The sequence below is a fragment of the Erinaceus europaeus genome, chromosome 15, assembly GCF_950295315.1.
Source record: "Erinaceus europaeus chromosome 15, mEriEur2.1, whole genome shotgun sequence".
NCBI lineage: Eukaryota > Metazoa > Chordata > Mammalia > Eulipotyphla > Erinaceidae > Erinaceus > Erinaceus europaeus.
This window is the reverse complement of record NC_080176.1, coordinates 57,097,802-57,120,036: the sequence shown is the minus strand read 5'-3', so window position 1 is coordinate 57,120,036 and position 22,235 is coordinate 57,097,802. Positions and strand designations below refer to the sequence as shown.

The following is a 22,235-nucleotide window of genomic DNA, read 5'->3' as shown; positions in this document are numbered from 1 at the left end:
GGAAACAGTAATAACTGTCGTACCGTCTGGCCTTCCATTATTTTCATATCAATTCAAACAGAAAGACATCATATTGGTAAAACCCAGTTAGAGATGGTAAAGACAAGAGGGTGAGGAAGATGGGGTAGACTAATAGATCTAAGAAATCCAAATTATAAAAACATAAGAACTATAACGACTTTTCTCAATTATTTTTCCTCACTGGAAACAAGGCATATTCACAAAATAATGTAAAGCCATTAGAAGTTAATTCCACTGAAGTCCTTTTGAAAGGATCTGACTTACAGAAAAAGTCAAACCAAAAAAGCAAGCTTTTTACTTTAATTATTCACTTTATAAGTCAATAAAGTTGACTTATAAAGTCAAGTTGAACAGTAAACTGAATAAGAATACTTAGTCCAACTTGAGTTTGAGGTTCCTAGTTCAGTAATTACCTGCTCCCAACTTTTCACAGGACACTGAAATAAATTCATCTTCATTTTAGTCCTCTTTATACTATTATCCCCATGCAGTCAAGACTGAAGTAGTTCTAACACTGAATAAACTTTCCTACATTGTGATTTGCAAACCATCACCTTGCTATTTATGTAGGCTCATGAGTACAATTAATAGCAACTCTGCTTTGCTATTATTTAAGATTTATGTACACCTTTTAACTTTTTTAATATTTATTTATTTTACTTTTTGTTGCCATTGTTGTTTTATTGTTTTAGTTATTGTTGTTGTTCTTGATGTCATCGTTGTTGGATAGGACAGAGAAAAATGAAGAGAGATGGGGAAGACAGAGGGGAGGAAGAAAGACAGACACCTGCAGACCTGCTTCACTGCTTGGTCCCTTGCAGGTAGGGAGCCAGGGGCTCCAAACTGGATTCTTATGCCGGTCCTTGTGCTTTGCGCCACGTGCTACCGCCCGACTCCCATACCTTTTAACTTTTAAGTCAATTCCTTCTCAAAAATTAGAAAAAAATCACAGTGAATTTGTGTCTGGAAAATCACAGTACAACAGGAAAAACACCTTTCAGTTCTAAGTACTTAACCGTATCTAACTGAATGAGTACTGTGTAAAAAAATAAAACCATTACATCTAGAATCTCTGTTCCTTCATGTGAAAATGGAAACCTGAATATACATTCCTTTCCAGCTTTGAAAATTACCAATGACAATTTCAAAATGGTCTGTGGGAGAGAATGACTAACTGAACAAAGGTCCTAAGGTGGAAGCAGAAAAGTACTAGAGGAAGAAGGAAGAGTTTCTCTAGCAGGGCCATCAGAACAAACCATATGGGAAAGTAGAGTATTAAATTAAGAATACTAAAGTGTTAACCTATATTTTCTCTAGTTTAAAGCAAGGGAGACCTGAGTTATTTTTTTAGAAAGCCAGTCTGAGAAGCTTTAAGGGGAAAAAAAAAATTGACACTAAACAAACAAAATAAGAAACATTTCAAACCATATCATTCACGTTAGGTAGGTCCTGACTAACGCTTTGCTCTGGACACACACACTGCAGCAGGAAAGGAGCAGCATGGACACAGCACATTCAGAACTGCAAAGTGAGGACAGTAACGTTTATTATCCAGTAGAGCAGAAACCATAAAACCCAGGTGGATAAATTGTCACAAGGACTTGCTACATGGCTAAATTTAGAGTCACAGAATATTAATAGCAGTACAAGGTCTTAAAAACCATCCCTTCTAAACTTCTGATTTTACAGGTGCAGTAATTATTTTCCCTGAGTTGGAAGGAAATCAAATCTCTGACTCACACTACAGTACTCTTCCTACTTAAAAATGTTTCCAAGTCTCCAAGCTTCCAATTTCATCAAACCTGTGACTTGATTTTTAAAGCATTCTTCAACAACAACAGAGATATAATAAGTTCTGAAATTTCAAGCAGCATGACCAACTGCTAATAGAAAATAAAACATTTTAGCCCAAAGTGCCAAGAACTAAAAAAAAAAATTTCCTTTAAATAGTGAAAAGTTTCTCTGCAATGCTATGAACATGATGCTTGTTCTTTCCACCACCACCACCCCAAGAAAATTACTGGATTTGATGGTTTGTACAAAACACAAGGTAGCTCTAATGGAAGCTGTCACATCACTCAGAAGAAAAATAAAAAATTCTACAAGAGGTGAAAAAGAATCTCTGAAAAGAGCTCATTTCCAATTAGTACCATAAGGAATGCAGGAGGTGGTCTACATTAATATATTCCCAATTTTAGAAATTCATAAATATGTAACAGTATATAAATTTTAATAACTGTCTTTTGGAAAAGTAGGACTCAAGAACTAACTGTTGAAAATGATACCAAATAACAAAGACATCTACAAGGCCTAGTCCTAACATCTCATTCAGTTCTGCATATGATTTGCATTATTTCTAGATGGACCAACATAAACTTCTAAATAAAATAATAAACAAGAGTCAGTACAGCTACTTATGGAATAACCACTTCCACAAGAAAACAAAGTCAAACATGAAGTCAAATATTTTTCTTCTACAATAAATTTTAAAAAACAAAAAGGATATATATTTGCCTCCAGGGTGGGAACCTGGAGGGTGGGAACCTTGGTACCTGAATCCACTGCCCTGGTGTCTATCTTTTTTCCATTATTATTGTTGTTACATAGGACAGAGAGAATATGAGAGAGATGGGGAAGATAGTGAGGGGGAGAGAAAGATAGGCATCTGCACACCTGCTTCACCACTTGTGAAGCAACCCCCTTGCAGACTGGGAGCCAGGGGCTGGAACCGGATCCTTGAGCAGGTCCTTGTGCTTTGCATTAAATGTGCTTAACCCAGCACATTACTGCCTGGGCCCCTACCACCCAGCCCCCAACTTTTTTAGACAGAAAAAGGATGGAAGAAACAAAGACATGAAAGAGATGCCACAACACTGATGCTTCCTCCAGAAAACTGGAGGCCAGATTGAAATTTGAGAAATGAACATAAGAAAGTGTGTGCTCTATCCAGGGGAGCAATGTGTACCACAATGTGCTATGCTAAAAGTCAGAAATTCACTAAAAATGCAAACCTCATAACCAGTACTATGGGGAAAATACTTGAGACAGTTGATAGAAAAATTATTCTTGGGCTGGGTGGTGGCGCACCTGGTTGAGTGCACACGTTACAATGCGCAGGGACCCAGGTTCAAGCCCCCGGTCCCCACCTGCAGGGGGAAAGCTTCACAAGTGGTGAAGCAGGGCTGTAGGTGTCTCTCTGTCTCTCACTCTCTCTGTCCCTCCCTTCCCTCTTGATTTCTGACTGTCTCTATCCAATAAATAAATAAAGATAATTTTTAAAAAAAATTTAAAAAAAAAAAGAAAAATTATTCTTAAAACTGCCATCAAAAGTAAGTGAACATTCAGAACACACGAATGCATGCCTACGCAATGGAATTAACAGAGAGAAACAAAGTAGGTGAATTGTAAGACTACAGCTTTACCTGTGTGACTGGGTTCATTCTCCTTCAACGTCAGTATCTTATCCATAGTATGATGGATAAGACACAATGCTTTTCTAAAAAAAAATCAATTTAAGAGCTTGTGCCTTTTTTAACTTTGTTTTTTTAATTTTTATTGATTTATTATTAGATAGTGACAGAAAGAAACTGAGAAGGGAGGAGGAGGCAATGAGGGGAAAAGACAGAGAGACAACAGCAGCTCAACTTCACCACTTGTGAAGCTTTCCCCCTGTAGGTGGGGACCAGGGTCTTGAAGCTTGGTTCTTGAGCTCTGTACTGTGTGCCCTTGTCCATGTGCGCCACCTCCTGGCCCCCGAGCTTGTGCTTTTTAAAAGCATGTTATATTCCTCCTACAGTGAAGATTTAATTTTTTTTTTCACATTATAGTGGCCCACAAACTTTAAGTAATCTAATTCTAAAACCCAAGTTTTTCAAAGTCAAAGGAAATAAAAGTAGGAAATAATTCAATGTTAGAACACAGTGCTACATGCAGAAGTTTCTGATGCCACTATAAGCCAGAGTTGAACAGAGCTCTGGTCATTCTTCTCTCTTTCATAGAAACAGGAAGTAACTGAAATGAAAGTTCATCTCTAAAATAAACTTTTTTTTTTTTTTAAACCAGAGCACTGCTCAGCTCTGGCTTATAGTGGCACCAGAGAAACCTGGGACTTTCAAGCCTCAGGTAAGAGAGTCTCTTTACATAACCATTAGGCTATCTACCCCCACCCCTACTAAATAAAATTCTTAAGAGAAAAGCATACATAAGATGAAAAGGGCTGGGGGAGGGCGGTAAATAGCATGATGGCTATGCAAAGAGACCCTCATGCCTAATGCCTGAGGCTTCTAAATGCCAGGTTCAACTCTCCCACCACCCCACCCCCACTATAAACCAGAGCAGATCAGTACTCAGGTTTAAAAAAAAAAAAGGGGGAGAGGAGGTACTGAGGATTAAAGATTCTGCAAAATACTTTCATGCCCAAGGCAACAAAGGCCCCAGGCTCAATCTCCAGAATCATTATAAATCAAAACTGAACAGTGCTCTGGTCTTTCTCTCTGTATCTCTCTGACACTAAAATAAAGTACTTTTGAAAAAATAGACAAAAATAAATAACCAAAGAAAAGTTAAGAACTTTCCTATATCCCATATAAGAATGTAAGTAAATACTTAAAGTAGGAAATATATTTATTTAGAAATAGAGGGCGTAAATGATGTTACCCAATTTAAAAGTTTACTAGATAGCTATGACATCATTTTCCATAGAAAAATACAAAAAAGGTATTGAATGGGAGCTGGGCAGTGGTGCAGCAGGTTAAACGCACATGGCGCAAAGTGCAAGGACCCAGGTTCAAGTCCCCAGCTCCCCACCTGCAGGGGTCTCCCTTCACAGGCGGTGAAGCAGGTCTGCAGGCATCTATCTTTCTCTCCCCATCTTCTCTCTTGATTTCTCTCTGTCCTACCCAAAAATAACAATAGCAATAACAGCAATAATAATAACAACAATGATAAACAAGGGCAACAAAAGGGGGGAAAAGTCTACAGGAGAAGTGGATTCATAGTGCAGTAACCCTTAAGGCAAAAAAAAACTAAATAAAGGAAAGAAAAATAAAAAAGATACTGAATGCACTTGAGGAAAAAAAAAAGTGTGCTCCGCCTCCTCTTTCCCCTCCCCCTCCTCCTCTTTATAAATGCAGAGATGCAGAGACAGAGTGAAAGAGGCCACAGCACCAAAACTTCCTTAGCAGGCCTGGAATCTGAGTGGCACAATAGCAAAGCAGCACACCATCCAAGTGAGTTATTTCATCACCAGGCCTAGTCATTTCTTCTAGTTGATATCTTAGGTAAATTCAAATACTTGTGCATAAGCTTGCCTTGGGCAGCATCTCCCACTGTTTGACTTACTGGAAGCAGAAAGAGTAACTGAATTCATTAAGAAAGCAAATCAGGGGGTGGGGTGGTAACACAGTGGGTTAAGCACACGTGGTACAAAGAGCAAGGACCAGCAGAATCAGCCCCAGGCTCCCCACCTGGGAGTCGCTTCACAGGTGGTGAAGCAGGTTTACAGGTGTCTGTCTTTCTCTCCCCCTCTCTGTCTTCCCCTCCTCTCTCCATTTCTCTCTGTCCTATCCAACAACAAAGACATCAATAATGATAATAATAACCACAACAATGGTAAAACAACCAGGGTAACAAAAGGGAAAAAATGGCCTCCAGGAGCAGTGGATTCATAGTGCAGGCACTGAGCCCCGGCAAGCCCCTGGAGGCAAAAAAAATAAAAGCAAATCAGAGGGCTGGGCAGTAGCACAGCGGGTTAAGCACACATGACGCAGTCCAAGGACCAGAGTAAGGATCTTGGTTCAAGCCCCCAGCTCCCCACCTGCAAAAGGGTCACTTCGCAATGGGTGAAGCAGGTCTGCAGGTGTCTTTCTCTCCTCCTCTCTCAATTTCTCTCTGTCCTATCCAGCAACAACAACAACAGCTATAACAACAATAACAACCACAACAAGGGCAACAAAAGGAGAGAAATGGCCTCCAGGATCACAGTGCTGGCACCTAGCCCCAGCGATAACCCTGGATGCAAAAAAAACAAACAAAAAAAATCAAACTTAGAAATTTGAGAATTTAGTTTTAAAAAATGGTAAACAGACTCTAATGTAAACGTAGTAATGTTCAGCAATTAAAAAAAAAAAAAACAGGGGCCAGGTGGTGGCACACATGGTTGAGTGCACGTTACGATGCTTAAAGACCAGGGTTCAAGTCCCCTGTCCACACCTGCAGGGGGGAAGCTTCATGAGTGGTAAAGCAGGGCTGCAGGTGTCTCTCTGCCTCTCCACCTCTATAACCCCCCTTCCTCTGAATATCTGGCTGTCTCTATCCAATAAATAAATAAAATAGATTTTAAAAAAAGACAATATTGGAAGGCCAAGCGGTGGTACACTGGGTTAAGCACACAAAGTGGGAAGCACAAAGACCAGTGCAAGGATCCTGGTTCAAGCCCCTGGCTCCCCTCCTTCAAGGGTGTCGCAAATGGTGAAGCAGGTCTGTAGGTGTCTGTTTCTCTCTCTTCCTCTCTATCTTCACCATCTCTCTCAATCTCTCTCTGTCCTATCCAAAAATGGCCACCAGGAGCAATGGATTCCTAGTGCTGGCACTGAGCCCCAGCAATAACCCTAGAGGGAAAAAAAAAAGATAATATTATAATCTTTCAAAATGGATGGAACTGGAGGTGTTTATGCTTAGTCAAGAAAGAAAGTGAAGGACAACTACTGAGTGGTTTCACTCATGTGGAATACAGAGAATGGAAATATATGAACTTGAAAAATAAAAAGTCAACCTGTTTCTGGGACCTCATGAGAACTATGGTAGCTATTACTATGTGTGACTGGAGCACAGAACTTTGGTAGTTGGAGTGGTATAAAACTATTACCCCCATTATTTTATAATACTGTAAATCACTAATAAACATCTTAAATAAATAAAAATTAAAGCAAGTGGAGGCAAGTCCATTAAAAACAAAAGGGAAAAACATTAAAAATTGTGAAGTACAAAATCCAGATAGTGCAAATACTATCTATAATTGGGATTTCTTCCAGATATCAGTTGAGAAAAACTCTGAAATGACTGGCATCAAAGCTTTCTTCAAATCCTAGAGAGCACTCAATAGTAATGAGATCGCAGTCAGAGCTTTCCACCTGTTGTCACAACTATTCCTCACCTTGGCAAGGCGGCTCATCTGGTCTTCTGAGAGAGTACTGCTTGTTCTGCCAGGAGTTTTTGTGGGTTCTGATCCATCTGCTTCCACATTAGGCCAGACTTTCAAGTCATGCATTCCTTGGCGAAACATGCTAGGAGAAAAGAGAATGTTCATGGTAGGAGTAACTGAATGTTGTTCACCATAGGAAACTGTAGATTCCTAAACCAAGAGACTTCTACACCAGGAAATGTACCTCTCACTTGCCAAGCTTTAAGCCTCCAGTGGGCTGTCAAACTAAAATATATATACACCATTTCTCTTGTGCCATTCTTTTCTCCTCCAAGGATTTAAAACTAGCACTGAGAATCAGAGAGGTCTAGAAGAATCAGTAACAGAACACATACACCTTCAGTGGAGAGTGTAGACGTAATGAAGAACAAATTCCTACCCAGTGGAATATTGTGAAAAGTAAAATAACTGAAGCCAAATTTAGTTATTCCAATGTTTTACCCACTGGGTCACTTCCCAGACTACAGTTACACTTATTTATTTTTATTAGTTTTGCCAGAGCACTACTCAGCTCTGGTTTATGCTGGTGCAAGGGACTGAACAGGAGATTTCAGAGCTTCAGGCATGAAAGTCTTTTTGCATAACCATGACCATATCTCTCCCACCCTTGAAGTCAAAAGTTAAATAACTAACAATAATTGTGCTCTGGAAGTAAAACTTGAGAGTAGACTAAAGAGTCAGATTTGAATTCAACTATAACATCTATTATTACCTGGCCTATGGTGAGTTACTTAATTTTTCTGAGTCACAGTTACCTAATTCCTAAAGTGAAAAAAAAACAAAACTTTATCTCCAAGAGAAACTGGAAATATTGAATAAGTAAAAATGACCTAGTAAAGTACCTGTTATAATTTTATACTTATGTAATATTCAACAAATGTTAGTTATTATTATGCTTTTTCTGCCAACTTCTTTTCCATGAAGTATTTAAAAAGGAGGACCTAGTAGGGGTTAGACTGGTATGTGGAAAGCTGAGAAATGTTACCCATATGCCAACTACTGTATTTTACTGTCAACTATAAACCATTAATCTCCCCAATAAAAAATGCTAATTGAAAGAACTTTTAAAAAACTATAATGTGTTTGTAATTCTTACTGAGTCATAGAACTATAGCTATTTCACTTCTTTCAATTTATATTTTCAACAATAAACTTGCACTGTTGTTCAAATATGAAAAAAAAATTAAAAAGGAATACAACAGTGGGTCATATAAAAAAGATCCAGTCCCAAGATTCGTAAGCTTACTATAAAGTGGAAAATATATGATCTTTGGCTGTTTTATTTCCTTAAAAAAAAAACAAAAAAAACAAGGAGATAATAATGGCTATCAGTCTGGGCAATGGTCAAGTGAGTAAAGTATTAGGACTTCAAGCATAAGGTCTTGAGTTCAAGACACCTACCAGAGTGATGTGTGGTTCTGTTGGTTCTCTCCCCCTTCTCTTAAATACACAAATCTTTACAAAGATATAAAGGTTGAATAAACTAGAATGCAGCTTTAGGAACTAGTTTTAAAAAAAAAAAAATGTCTATAGAGTTTCTGAATTGATTTTCTTCCTCTCCTCCCCCCCCCCCCCCTTCGCAGAGCACTGCTTAGCTCTGGCTTATGGTGGTGTGAGGGACTAAACCTGGGACTTGGTGCCTCAGGCATGAAAGTCTCTTTGCATAACCACTATGCTACCACCCCCCCCACCCTGAGTTGATTTTATTACGGGGTTAAACAAGTTCTTTAACTGTAGTGCTCTTTTTAACTCTGTGTGTGTGTGTGTGTGTGAGAGAGAGAGAGAGAGAGAGAGAGAGAGACAGACAGACAGACAGACAGAGAAAACAGAATCTTTCAAACAATGTCAAATCTAATAGTGTCCTCCCAGTGCTGAAAGTGAAAGCTATCAATCACGAAGGAAAAGAGCAAGAGTTGAAGTGAGAGCAGGTGAGGAGACTTGACTAATCCAAAGCACTTTGCATCTTCTCACATTCAAAATATATGTATATATAATAAAGAAAAATGTTGAACAGTCTGAAATACTTTACCACCTTTAAAAAAACTCCACCTGACAGAAAAAGGTCAAATGAATTTTTAACCACTACTATCATGTTCTAACTGAAAACTTCTTCACAGACTTTCCAGATAATGAAATGAACTTTCACTGAATGCAAGCAGGGATGCCATAAACATTTAACCAGAAAGCGTAGCTACAAGCTTGTGAGAATAGCAGATAGAGAATCATTTCTGTGATAATATGGTTAAGGTTGGTAATAAAGCACAAGATAGCTAGAAGTCACACCTGCAAAACTTTATAGACTCACTACAAAGTCTAGACTAATAGACTCAGCACAAAATGTACTGACTAGTTATGAAAAATCAAAATTCTCAACATTTATCATATTTAAGATCTTTAAGGTTACATTACAAAATAAGCACATATATAAATATTTTATAAAGTTCATTTTCTTCCTCTTAAACTGAGTGTAGACTCACATCAAACAGACATGCCGAGCCTCTAATAATCTGCATACAGTGAAGTGACAGAATAATCTTACCTAGACCTTCAGAAACAGCAGAGGGCCTCATATCCTTCTCATTGCCTCCCTACTCACCAGCGTATACTTTGACGGGCTGAACTTAACTAAATCAAAAATAAGCACATTTGGCAGGAAGTCAGTTTCCTAAATGATTTAGGTGTCTTGGGATGGATCTGGAGAAGAGACTTAAGGATATGGGACGTGGAAGGTAGGGGCGATGCCAAGTGACTCAAATGATCAAGTGAACATAGTGCTTTCTTTTGACACTAATGGAACTGACACAGAGAATTACACAGCCTCCAGGTGGCAGAGCCAGGAGATGCTCAGAGCATGGTGTCCACTTGGGAAATTAAGCCAAACAGGCTTGACAGAAGAAACAGCACAGCACGGATCTCCTTCAGACGCCAGCAGAGGCCCCGGGAACAGCTGCTGCTCATCCCCAGCTCCCGGGGCCCAGCCACTTCAGCGACTGCCCTGACTTCAGGATTCACACTTGGAGAAAAACATCTGCAAGAGAAATCTGCAGCTTGCCTGTGGTTCTTTGCCAGCTCAGCCTAATGACCAATCCATTCTTTAGCTCCTTAGAAAATCTCACAAGCTAGACTTTTTAAATGAGGACAATTAGTCACTCCAGCCGTATCTTGGTAGATCAGTCTTTCAATTATTAATGAAATTATTCTCCAGGAGGCACAGCATCACAGGAGAGACTCAGGTAGACGAGACAGTTACAGGAAAGAGCAAGAGCGACTAGTGGTAAGATTCTGAATACTACTACACAATTTTAGTAATATTTCTGAAATGCTATTCACTCCTTATCAGGACTCTGGGGGAAGAGGAAGGGAGCAAGTATTTTTGTTACACGGCTTAAGAAATATCTGAGGAACTACCATTTAAAGCACTAATTTCCGTACGTCAGGAGGACTATGGGCACACAGGACATGATGCTTAACAGCAGAAAGAAGAAAGTGTACAGACTTCCTGCGGAGACCACCCAGAGGACTCATGTAGCACTCCTCTCCAGATGTCAGCAGCCACACAGAGAAACAGCTGGGACCTGGCAGTTAGTTCACTGCATATTTCCTCTCTGGTACAGTACCTGGAACATACTAAATGTCATTTTCCTTCCCAATCTGCAGTTGTACAAGAGGTCCAGAAGCGCAGAAGGGAATCACAAGAATACTAAGCTTATCTCCACTGAACTCAATTCATTTTCTAGGAAAGTCTACAGGACACATAGAGATAAGTTGTTTTAACATCACAGGATTTCTTAGAATTCTTTTGTTTAAATTTAGGGTCAGTACAGCATCAGCCAACAGGGGACAAGGAGGTGGTGAGCTGAGTGTATACTCTTCACGCCCTGTTCAAAGTATTCAATGCTATATATTAAAATCTAATGTTATCTGGCTAACTGCCCAAAATCTATATAGGAGTTGGACTGGTTAATTCAGAAGAAGTTGATGTAACACCTTATCATTAAGTGACAATGAGCTGAATATTACATCTACCAAGTCATGAGCAGTGCATTTAAGGTAAGATATTATACAGGTATTATAGGCATATTCTGAAAATTAAATAGACTTAATAGTATTTGTATTTCACTGAATTTTTTTCATGAGTTTCCAAAATTCAATAACATAGTTGTTTTCACTGTAAGCTCACCATTATCCACAAATGTCAAGTAATGTTTGTTTCCCATGTATAACAAGGATATTAAGTTTTCTGCTTTAGAATAAATCAAAGTAAAGAAAGTGAGTTCACTTAGATAAAAAAATAATAATAATAGCAGTCAAGGAGTCTGCACAGTGGCCCAACAAGAGACTTACAAGCCCAAGTGAGGGCTCAGAAGTTCCAAGTTCAATATCTGGCATCACCATGTCCCAGAGTTGATCAGTGTTCCTAGTGTGTTCTCGTGCCCCACCCCCCCATCAGAGCTAAGCAGTGCTCTGGGAGTGCTTGTTCACTTGCACACATGCAAGCATTCTCTTATTAAATAAACAAAATGTTTAAAAAGTAAATAAATAAAAGCACATAAATAAATACTTAGTACTAGAGATAAGGCTGGAGTTCTAAAACTGAAAAGTTAGTGGCACCTACTTGAATAAGCCAGTTCTAAGCAAAGCAATTTCACAGAAGCCATATTGTTCTCCAACAAGTCTCATTTGTATCAATATCTGCTATCTTTAGGTCAAGGAGGAAAAGCATTAATCATTTTTCCAGTTAAGAGTTAATGGGAAAAAATGAATGACTTCCTTGAAATTCAGAGTTACTTACTGCTACTTTTATAGAAATCTTTGGACTTTGATTTAAAAAAAAAAACAAAAAACACTTAGTATTAGTACAATTGTACTTAAAAACAAAACAGCCAAAAATAATAATAATAATATCTCACTTGTGCCATTTACAAGGCCCAAGTTTGAGTCCATACTCCCCTTTGCTCTGGTAGAAACTTTAGTTCCATGGTGTTTTTCTCTCTATATCTACAAAAAAAAAATTGTCAGTTCAGGACAGTGAAGTCCTGAGAACAAAAAAAGTTCAGAAATAGTGACAGTTAACATATGCTGAGCACTAACATATGCTTAGGAGCTCATTTTATATGCACTTGCTGATTTAATCACCATCAACAACCCTGTGCATACTTTACAAATGTAAAAACTGAGGCATTCAGTTAATTTGCCCAGAGTGGGGAATGGTTATGTCTTTTACTTACAAGTTTTGAGAAGAATTCCAATTAATACACACAGAAAGAATAATAAAATATTACCAATTCTCTAGAATCTCTTTGTCCCAGAAGAAAGAGGCAAAGAAAATATATCCCTGGGGGCTGGGTGGTAGGTAGCACACCTGGTTAAGTGCACGCAGTACGAAGTGCAAGGACCCAAGCCTAGTATCCTGGTTCGAGCCTCTAGCTCCCCACCTGCAGAGAAGTAGGTGTCTTTCTCTCTCCCTCTCTATCTCCCCCCCCCCCCGTTTCTTTCTTTATCTATATCTGTCCTATACCAAAAAAAAAAAAAAAAAATCCCTTAGGACTCTAAATACCTATGGTTTGTAAATATAAATGAAAATGGAATTAACAACTACTCCATTATAATCACTAGAATTAAGAAGTCAGTGGTTGGGCTGAGATAGCATAATGGCTATGCAAAGAGACTCTCATGCCTGAGGCTCTGAAGTCCCAGGTTCAATCCCCTGCTCCACTATAAGCCAGAGCTGAGAAGTGTTCTGGTAAAAAAAAAAAAGAAATCAGTGGTTTAGGGGTGGAGCAGAGGATCCCCTGGTTGAGTACAGACATTACAATGCACAGGATCAAGCCCCAAGTCCCCCACTGTAGGGAGGAAGCTTCATAAGCAGTGTAGTGATGCAGGTGTCTCTCTTTCTTTTTATCTTCCTTCTTCTTGATTTCTCGATGTACTCTCAAATCAATAAAATTTTCAAGTCAGTGGTTTTCAACCTCCAATTTTATTTCTAATTGTTATTATCAGTGATTTAACAATGTTTAACAGAATTGTAAGATTTCAGGAGTACACTTTCAAATCCACGCATGGTCAATGTAAGTCACTGCACCCTCTATCAAAGTCCAGCGCCCCAACCCCAACCACAATAGTTCATGAAAAGTCTGAGAGAAACTATTCATCACTGTTTGTTTGGTTTTTTTTGCAAGCTCACTGCTTTAGCTATCAATATTCCACATATGAACAAAACCAAGAAACTTGCACAAAGATAAAAAGGTAATCTGAAAATCAAGAATTGTGTAGCTAGCTAGACATCACAATATCTGACAAGGGATTGGTAATGAAAACTTGTAAAAATATCATAGAGCGGGGACTGGGTGGTAGTGTACCTGGTTGAGCGCACATATTACAGTGCACAAGGACCTGGGTTGAAACCTCTGCTCCCTGCCTGCAGGGGGAAAGCTTTGAGTAGTAAAGCAGGGTTGCAGGTGTCTCTCAGTATCTCTCCCTCTTCCCCTTTTCTCTTTATTTCTGTCTGTTATCTATCTAATAAATAAAGATAAAAAAAAATTTAAAAAGAAATCACAGAGCAGCTCAACAATAAGGGGGAAAAAAGTAACCTAGACAAAAAAGTGATCAGAAGATGTGAAAAAGACAGTTCTCTAAAAAAGACATTTGGATTGCCTAGAAACATGAAAAAATATTCCAGATCACTAGATCACTAGATGAACTAAAACCACAGTGAGTTTCCAACCCACAGTTGTGGAAAGGTCTACATCAACAGAACAGAAAATGACAAGTACTGGTGAAGATATGGGGGAAAAGCAACTATAGTAAATTTCACATTTTCTTAAAAGTTATTTCTGTCATCGCTACGGAGAAACCCTCTAACAAAACTGTTATACTTGATAAAAAAAATTGATATATACAGTATATATCAAATGATCTTTTTTTCTTTTTTCCTGAAAGGAAGATCCTGGTTTCAATGATTACCACCTGATAGAAATCACACTGTCAGCCACTAATACAACAATATAAATTATTTAATTAATATATCTTTACGTCCCACAGAATATATGTTAAATTCAGTCACCAGAATGACTACATCTTATATACCTAACAAGCTCCCCTTCACCTCCTAGTACCTTGAGAACTAAAGTAAGCATAAAATAGTGACATTTCCCAGGAAAGATGACTCAGAAAACTATAATACTCTCAAACATTAGAATAAAATGCTTACCCGTACTTTCCAAAGAGAGAGACTGTTGTTCCTCCCACGGGAACTGCCTTTCCTGGCCCATACACATCCCATATGGTCAAAGCTACCTGCGCATTTCTAGGCAGGTCAGGGTACTTCACAGGCAATTTGAGCCACTCGTTCCAGCTATGAAAATAAAGCCAACATGTGAACATAAGGTTAAGAAAAGGTTCAATCCACAGCAGTATCGCCGTAACTGTAGCCCTCTTTCTCTTCCTGTCTCTGTATATCTGTCAAATAAGTAAATAAATATTTTCTTTTTTAAAAATATTTATGTATTTATTCCCTTTTGTTGCCCTTGTTTTTTATTGTTGTAGTTATTATTCTTGTTGTTACTGATGTCGTCATTATTGGATAGGACAGAGAGAAATGGAGAGAGGAGGGGAAGACAGAGAGGGGAGAGAAAGATAAGACACCTGCAGACCTGCTTCACCGCTTGTGAAGAGACCCCCCTGCAGGTGGGGAGCTGGGGGCTCGAACCAGGGATCCTTATGCCAGTCCTTGCGCTTTGCACCATGTGTGCTAAACCCGACTTCCAATAAAATATTTTCTTAAAGTAGCAATGGTTGTTGTGTTTATCCCTTTCTTACTAAATTGGTCCTTGTCTACATAGATAACAAGGTTATGACATTACTATGCACTTTTATTCATCTAAGGAGTTATTTCTAAGTGTACCGTGAAAAATAGTTTGGGGGTAAAGGTTTTGGATGAGTATCAAGAATTAAACTGGCAAAAAAAGAAAAAGAAAGTCAACATAAATGTATTATATTTATGTATAATATATATATTATATATGTATAATATATATATGTATGTATAATATATATATTATATATTACTATATTAAATATATATGTATGTATATATACTTTTAATTTATTTATTTATGAGAAAGATAGGTGGAGAGAGAAAGAACCAGACATCACCAGACATGCATTCCCAGGGATCGAACTTGGGACCTCATGCTTGAGAGTCCAAAGCTTTATCACTGCACCACCGCCTGGACCATAACATAAAATGTTCTTTTTAATTATTTTCTGTATATTTGAAAGGACAGAGAAACTGAGAAGGGAGGGAGCTATACAGAAGAAGAGAAAAAGACAGACACTTGTGGCACTGCTTCACCACGCACAGAGCTTACTCTCTGCACATGGAGACTGGGGACTTGAAGCTAGGTGCTCCCACATGGTGACTTGTACACGCAGCAAAGTGCACCACTGCTTAGCCCCATAAAGGTTCTTCTAAGCTAATAAACTATCCAAGTTTGGCCAGTACAATAAAAATAATGTGACAGCTACCAAAGTTTTGCTCTAAGCTACTTCAACTTTAAATACAGCACACATCAAAAAATATTTAAGTAAGGCTCATGAAAAATTATCAAAATTACTAGTACATTATTTAATTAAAAATCAGGTTAACAGGAGCCAGGCAGTGGTGCACCCAGTTAAGTGCGCATGTTACCATGCATAAAGAACGGGGTTCAAGCCCCCAACTCATCTGCAGGAGATATACTTCACAAGCATAAAGCAGGTCTGCAGGTATCTATCTTTCTCTCAGCCCCCCATCTCTCTCAATTTCTCTGTCATATTAGTAAAACAGAAAAAAAAAAAAAAGGAAAAACTGGCTTCTGGGAACAGTGGATATAGTGCCTACACCATGCCCCAGTAATCATTCTGGTGGCAAGAAAAAAAAATCCTGGGAAAATAAACCTGCTCAAAATTACTCATAATCACCTACAATAAGCAACTGTGCTTCAGTAAAGGATAAAACAATTACTAAAACACTAAAGAGCTGGAAGTAGATTATCCAATATTTGCAACATGAAAAAGTTAAAGTTACCAGACTATCTGGCAGATATGTACCATATTTTTTTATTTTTAAATTTTTTATTTAAGAAAGGATTAGTGAACAAAAGCATAAGGTAGATATGTACCATTTTTATAAGAGATTATTTTTGTTCCTCAAGTTACTTCATCAATACTGACAGCACTATTAACTTTTTATAATTCCCAAGTATGTGTGTGTGTGTGTGTAGTGATTAATAATATCATAATGACAGCATATAACCTTTTTTTAATTCTGTTCATCTTTATAAATGTTCTGCTTTTAAACTTCACACTGGATTCATTTGATAATTCCAACCCCCTTAAACAACAGATGGCTATTAAAAAAACTCCCAAAAGAAATCTAGGCAAACAATACACGAAGTCATACTCAAAAGACACATAGGGTTATTTTTCTGTTAGCTGAAAATTGCTTTTGAGGAGTACATACCAGGCTAAGTCAAATAACAAACGGAACAGAATGTTCAAAATCTAAACAATAAACCACTTATATCCATAATATAATTTCAAAGGTCTAGGTGAAAATTAGAGGTGACACAAATGTTAAGGAAAAATGAGAAAGTAAATAAATCAGTTTTGTCTGTGAAGTGGTGGTAAAAAATAAAGCACCTTAGGAGGGAAGCTTCAGAAGGGGTAAAGGAAGCAGTACTGCAGGTATATTCTTTTTTTGTTTGTTTCTTACCAGAGCACTGGTTTATGGTGGTGCAGGGATTGAACCTGAGACTTTGAAGCCTCAGGCATGAGAGTCTCTTTGCATAACCATTAAGCTATCTACCCTCCACCCTGCAGGTATGTTCTTGTGCAAAGCCATTATGCTGTTTCTCTAGCCCAGCTTTAGCCCCATATTCTAAACCTCCAGACACACAGGAACAAAATCACCTAACAACTTTCAAAATATTCCAAGGTTATAATGCCTGATTCTGCATGGCCCTACACTGGACCTTTTAATCACACCTGAAACACCACTCACTGAACTAACCTTCTGGCTTGATTAACATACTTTTAAATCTCTAATTCCTTAGTTATAGACAGTATAAAGCTCTCTCTAAATATAGTTCAAATCCTTACTAGATGAGATAAAATACATTCTCTAAAAAAAAAAAAAAGTTAATAAATTCCCTACAGAACATTCACATAATAACCCTGGACATTCTTTTCTATATTCCTTATCTAAAAATAAGCGTATTCTCAGTATATATAGGAAAGGAGAAAATAGAATATAACATAATTGACTTGGGTATGTTTAGGTAGATTTCTCATTATAATGCTCACAAAGTAAAACTCATTTTTAGGTGTGAACTTACACAAAAACATAAGCATGCTGAGAATACATACTTGTTATTTAAAACATTTCAAAATCTCTAACTATAGATAAAATTATTTAATAAAGCTCCAAGGCCCCAACACCTGGCTTTGTCAATTACTAATTCAAAGCCAACTATTTTTTTCATCTATCTCAACTGTTATTTTTAAACAGATTTCTAATAATATATATTAACTGTGAGTATTTGTCGCTTTTAAAAATAACTAATAATACCATCATCAGATCTAAAGCAATGGATCAAAACTCCTTATTGGTTTCAGAGCTTCCTAAACTGAAATAAGGAAATGTACTATATCCTGAAATTATATGCAAAATTGTATGTATCTTGAGCATTTTTACAAGAACTGAGGCTTTTATTAGACATTTTTTTAATTTTCTTTTTTAATTTCTTTATTGGGGAATTAATGTTTTACATTCAACAGTAAATACAATAGTTTGTACATGCATAACATTCCCCAGTTTCCCATTTAACAATACTACCCCCACTATGTCATTTATCATCCTTCATGGGCCTGTATTCTCCCCACCCACCCCAGAGTCTTTTACTTTGATGAGATACGACATTTTTTTAAATTTTTTAATATTTATTTATTTCCTTTTATTGCCCTTGTTGTTTTATTGTTATTATTGCTGTTGTTATTGATGTCGTTGCTGTTGGCTAGGACAGAGATAAATGGAGAGAGGAGGGAAAGACAGAGGGGGGAAAGAAAGATAAGACACTTGCAGACCTGCTTGACTGCTTATGAAGCGACTCCCCTGCAGGTGGGGAGCCAGGGGCTTGAACTGGGATCCTTATGCCGGTCCTTGCACTTTGCGCCATATGTGCTTAACCCGCTGCGCTACCACCCGACTCCTTTATTAGACATTTTGACATAGGTTGTACCTGCTGCTTCCTTTGCTCAATATGATCATTTAGAATCAGAGATTTAGATTTAGAAAATAACACAAGCTAATTTCACTTTACTTGCTTTGGTAAGGTAAATTATACAGTAGTTTTGTTCCATGGCAAAAAAAAAGAAAACTAGGACAACTTTCTACTTAGGGGGAGGCTGAATTTCTTCTCACGCTTGTAACTTCTCTATATTATTTTTATATTACATATTTTTGAAGATACTAAATTATTACTGAACAAACTACACAATTAAAGAAGTTTCAATGTGGCCTTATCACCAGAGCTCAGATTTTGGCATGCTCTTTCTCTCCCTCTACCTCTCTCAAACTCTGAAAAATCCTTCCCAGCCTACTTAACCATGCCATCTGCCAGGGGAACACAGAGCTGTACTCTCAGGAACTCAGCCTACCAGTTCATGTGGCTACACTTATCTACCAATAACACTGTAGGCACAAGTCACTTCTTCCTTGAGGCATAAAACCTAGTATTGTATATCAAACCTACCACAATGCTGAATAATATATTTTTGTGGATCAAGCATTAAAACTAAACCACAGGGCAGGGGTAGATAGCATAATGGATATGCAAAGAGACTCTTATGCCTGAGGCTCCAAAGTCCTAGGTTCAATCCCCAACACCGGCATAAAGCAGAGCTGAACAGTGCTCTGGTATTTATTAAAAGAAAACAAGCAAAAATAAAAAACTGAAACAGTTTTAAAAAGTGGTCTGGGGGGAGTCAGGCGGTTGCACAGTGGGTTAAGCGCAGGTGGCGCAAAACGCAAGGACCAGGGTAAGGATCCCGGTTGGAGCCCCTGGCTCCCCATCTGCAGGGGAGTCGCTTCACAAACAGTGAAGCAGGTCTGCAGGTATCTATCTTTCCCCTTCTCTGTCTTCCCCTCCTCTCTCCATTTCTCTCTGTCCTATCCAACAACGACGATAATAATAAAACAACAAAGGCAACAAAAGGGAATAAATAAATAAATAGAATTTTTTTAAAAAGTGGTCTGGGAACTGGAACAGTGGATAAGTCTTTGGACTCTCAAGCATTAGGTCCTAAATTCAATCCCCAGCAGCATATGTACCAGAGTGATGCCTGGTTCTTTCTCTCCTCCTATCTTCCTCATGAATAAATAAAACCTTAAAATAAAATAAAATAAACCATATATATCATGTAAGAAATGTCAAGACATTAAATTAAGGACCCACAACATGATTCTGGAAAAACAGGAATTTCATATTCATAATATCTACCTTGTAGAAAGAACCACTTAAATTTAGTTTTACATTTAAAATAATAATAAAAGTATGGCCTGATCAGATGGCAAGACATCTCTCTCTCTCAAGATATGAGCTTCAAACAGGCTGAACAATACTAGAAACTATTTAGATGTATATGCAAAAAAAGGAACTGAGCTGGAAAAATGCATAAAATGGTAGAGAATTTATTAATGATACAGATGTGTTTTTGGTTCAGGTTATGGTGTCAAATAACTAAGTTCTTATAAAAATACATCACTATACTGAATACAAACAAAAATTTTCTTCTAGTCCAACTGCAATTATAATACTACTATGTATACAGCATTTTTGCAACATCTAACAGAGAAATGATAGTTGAGAACCCACCACACATAAGATGACTTACTTCCATCTTGTACTGAATGCCTTGTACGATGTTCTCACTGGCAATGCCAGAGGTTTCCCTTCTGCAAAAACTTGACAAGTAACATAAAGATCAGAGCAGGTTTCTTGGTACAGTCCTGAAAACTTCAACATTGGATCTTCTAAAACAGCTTTATAACTCTTTTGTTCTCTCTTCCCTTCCAAACTTCCTCTAGAAGCATAAAAATAATGATGTTTAGACATATGTTCTGGGAGCATAAACACAATAAATACTAGGAGATTGTGGTTGTGTTAAGGTAACTATTACCCAAACAACAGTTTTTTAAACAAGTCAAAGTCAATTGGGTCCAGGAAGTAGCTCACCCAGTACAGTACTCACTTAACCAAGCTCAAGGACCAAGGTTCAAATCCCATAGGAGCAAAAGGGAGCTTAATGGGTAATGGAGTGATGCTGTTGCTCTCCTTTTTCTCTTTCTCCCTCCCTATCTCTCATCCTCTATTTGAAATTAAAAAAAAAAAAAAATGAATCCACCTGCAGAAGTAGAATGGTATAAGTATGAAAACCCAAAAAAGGCCCCTCACACCAAAAAAATTAAAGTCAATTCAACATCAAAAAAGTTAAATGTAACTAAAATCATCTCTATTTCTTGTCACTATAAAAAACTTATGTAGGAGACTGGGGAGGCGGGGGCTTGAACCGGGATCCCTAAGCAGGTCCTTAAGCCTTGCCCTATGTGAGCTCAACCCGCTGCCCCTACCGTCCGCTACCCTCCCCCAAGATAGCTTTTAAATAGTTAAAATGACTGGCATAATATCAGACATGATTCTGGTCTTGAAGAAATAGTCGTGTTTCATTAGTCTCCTACGTAAGTTTTTTTTTTTTTATAGTGACAAGAAATAGAGATGATTTAAGGTAATATGAAAATAACCACTCAAAGGCTACTGTGAGCTGCTAAGTATTTTGAATCAAGAACACCATCGGACTCCAGGCTTATTGCTACTGCTGTGCTTGTCACAGTTGACTACGTTTTTAATACTTCTCTCCCAAGACCCCCCTCCAAGCTCCCAGTCTCCCCTTCCTAAGCACAAGCCCCTAACAACCCCCCGCCCCTCAGGGCAATAATTAAAGACCTCCTCTCCCCAGCCCCAACAGCCCAGCCTCCCTGGCCCAACACCCAGAAATGCCTGTCCTGTCCCCTCTCACATTTTCAGCTGCACGTTAATGTCCAGGTCGCAGCTGTATATGTAGTGAAATTTCTCCGCTTCCCCCATGGCTCTCAATGTAACAGGTTCTCAATGTAACAGGCTGCAGCTTATGCTGGCTCCAAGTTATGCGGACACCAGGACCAATTCGGCTCAACACCATAACAAGGGCACTTCCGGTTCCTCCTCTCGGTCCCTGTGCGGCCAATCCCTGTTCCGAGCGGCACACCGCGCAGTGTAACATCCCGCCCAGACGACCCTAGTGCGCATATGCGGAAGCCTACCACCATCTTGATTAAGGGCAAACAGGACTCCGAAAACAGACTGCATGCTGCTATTCCACCATCTTGCTTAAGGGCAAACTGGTTTCCGGAAACACAGACTGCATGTTTCTATTCCAGACTTCCTGTGTTTTTCCTACTTGAGTAGCGCTTCTTCCCTCTCCCTTCTCCCTCTCCTTTTTATTTTTTATTTTTTTTTATTTTTATTTATTTAAGAAAGGATTAATTAACAAAACCATAGAATGAGAGGGGTACAATTACACACAATTCCCACCACCCATTCTCCATATCCCACCCCTTCCCCTGATAGCTTTCCCATACTCTATCCCTCTGGGAGCATGGACCCAGGGTCATTGTGGGTTGCAGAAGGTAGAAGGTCTGACTTCTGTAATTGCTTCCCTGCAGAACATGGGTGTTGACTGGTCGGTCCATACTCCCAGTCTGCCTCTCTCTTTCCCTAGTAGGGTGGGTCTCTGGGGAAGCTGAGCTCCAGGACAGGTTGGTGGGGTCTTCAGTCTAGGGAAGACTGGCTGGCATCCTGATGACATCTGGAACCTGGTGACTGAAAAGAGAGTTAACATACAAAGCCAAACAAATTGTTGAGCAATCATGGACCCA

The 22,235-nt window shown here is 38.5% G+C and overlaps 1 protein-coding gene across 2 annotated transcripts in view; it reads right to left on the bottom strand.

Annotated features, from left to right (window-relative positions):
* PIK3C3 (phosphatidylinositol 3-kinase catalytic subunit type 3) overlaps positions 1–21,512 on the bottom strand; it is a 134,079-nt gene extending 112,567 nt beyond the window's left edge. Inside the window, exons 1-4 of one of the 2 annotated variants that reach the window (XM_016193414.2) lie at positions 21,338–21,512; positions 20,156–20,344; positions 14,433–14,576; positions 7,175–7,304 (exon numbers count right to left, since the gene is read on the bottom strand). In XM_016193414.2, the coding sequence (XP_016048900.1) occupies positions 7,175–7,304; positions 14,433–14,576; positions 20,156–20,344; positions 21,338–21,405 (531 nt within the window). In that variant the 5' untranslated portion in view covers positions 21,406–21,512. The remainder of the gene's footprint in view (positions 1–7,174; positions 7,305–14,432; positions 14,577–20,155; positions 20,345–21,337) is intronic. The other variant, XM_060173799.1, reaches the window with a different exon arrangement.
* Positions 21,513–22,235: the final 723 nt, after the last annotated feature.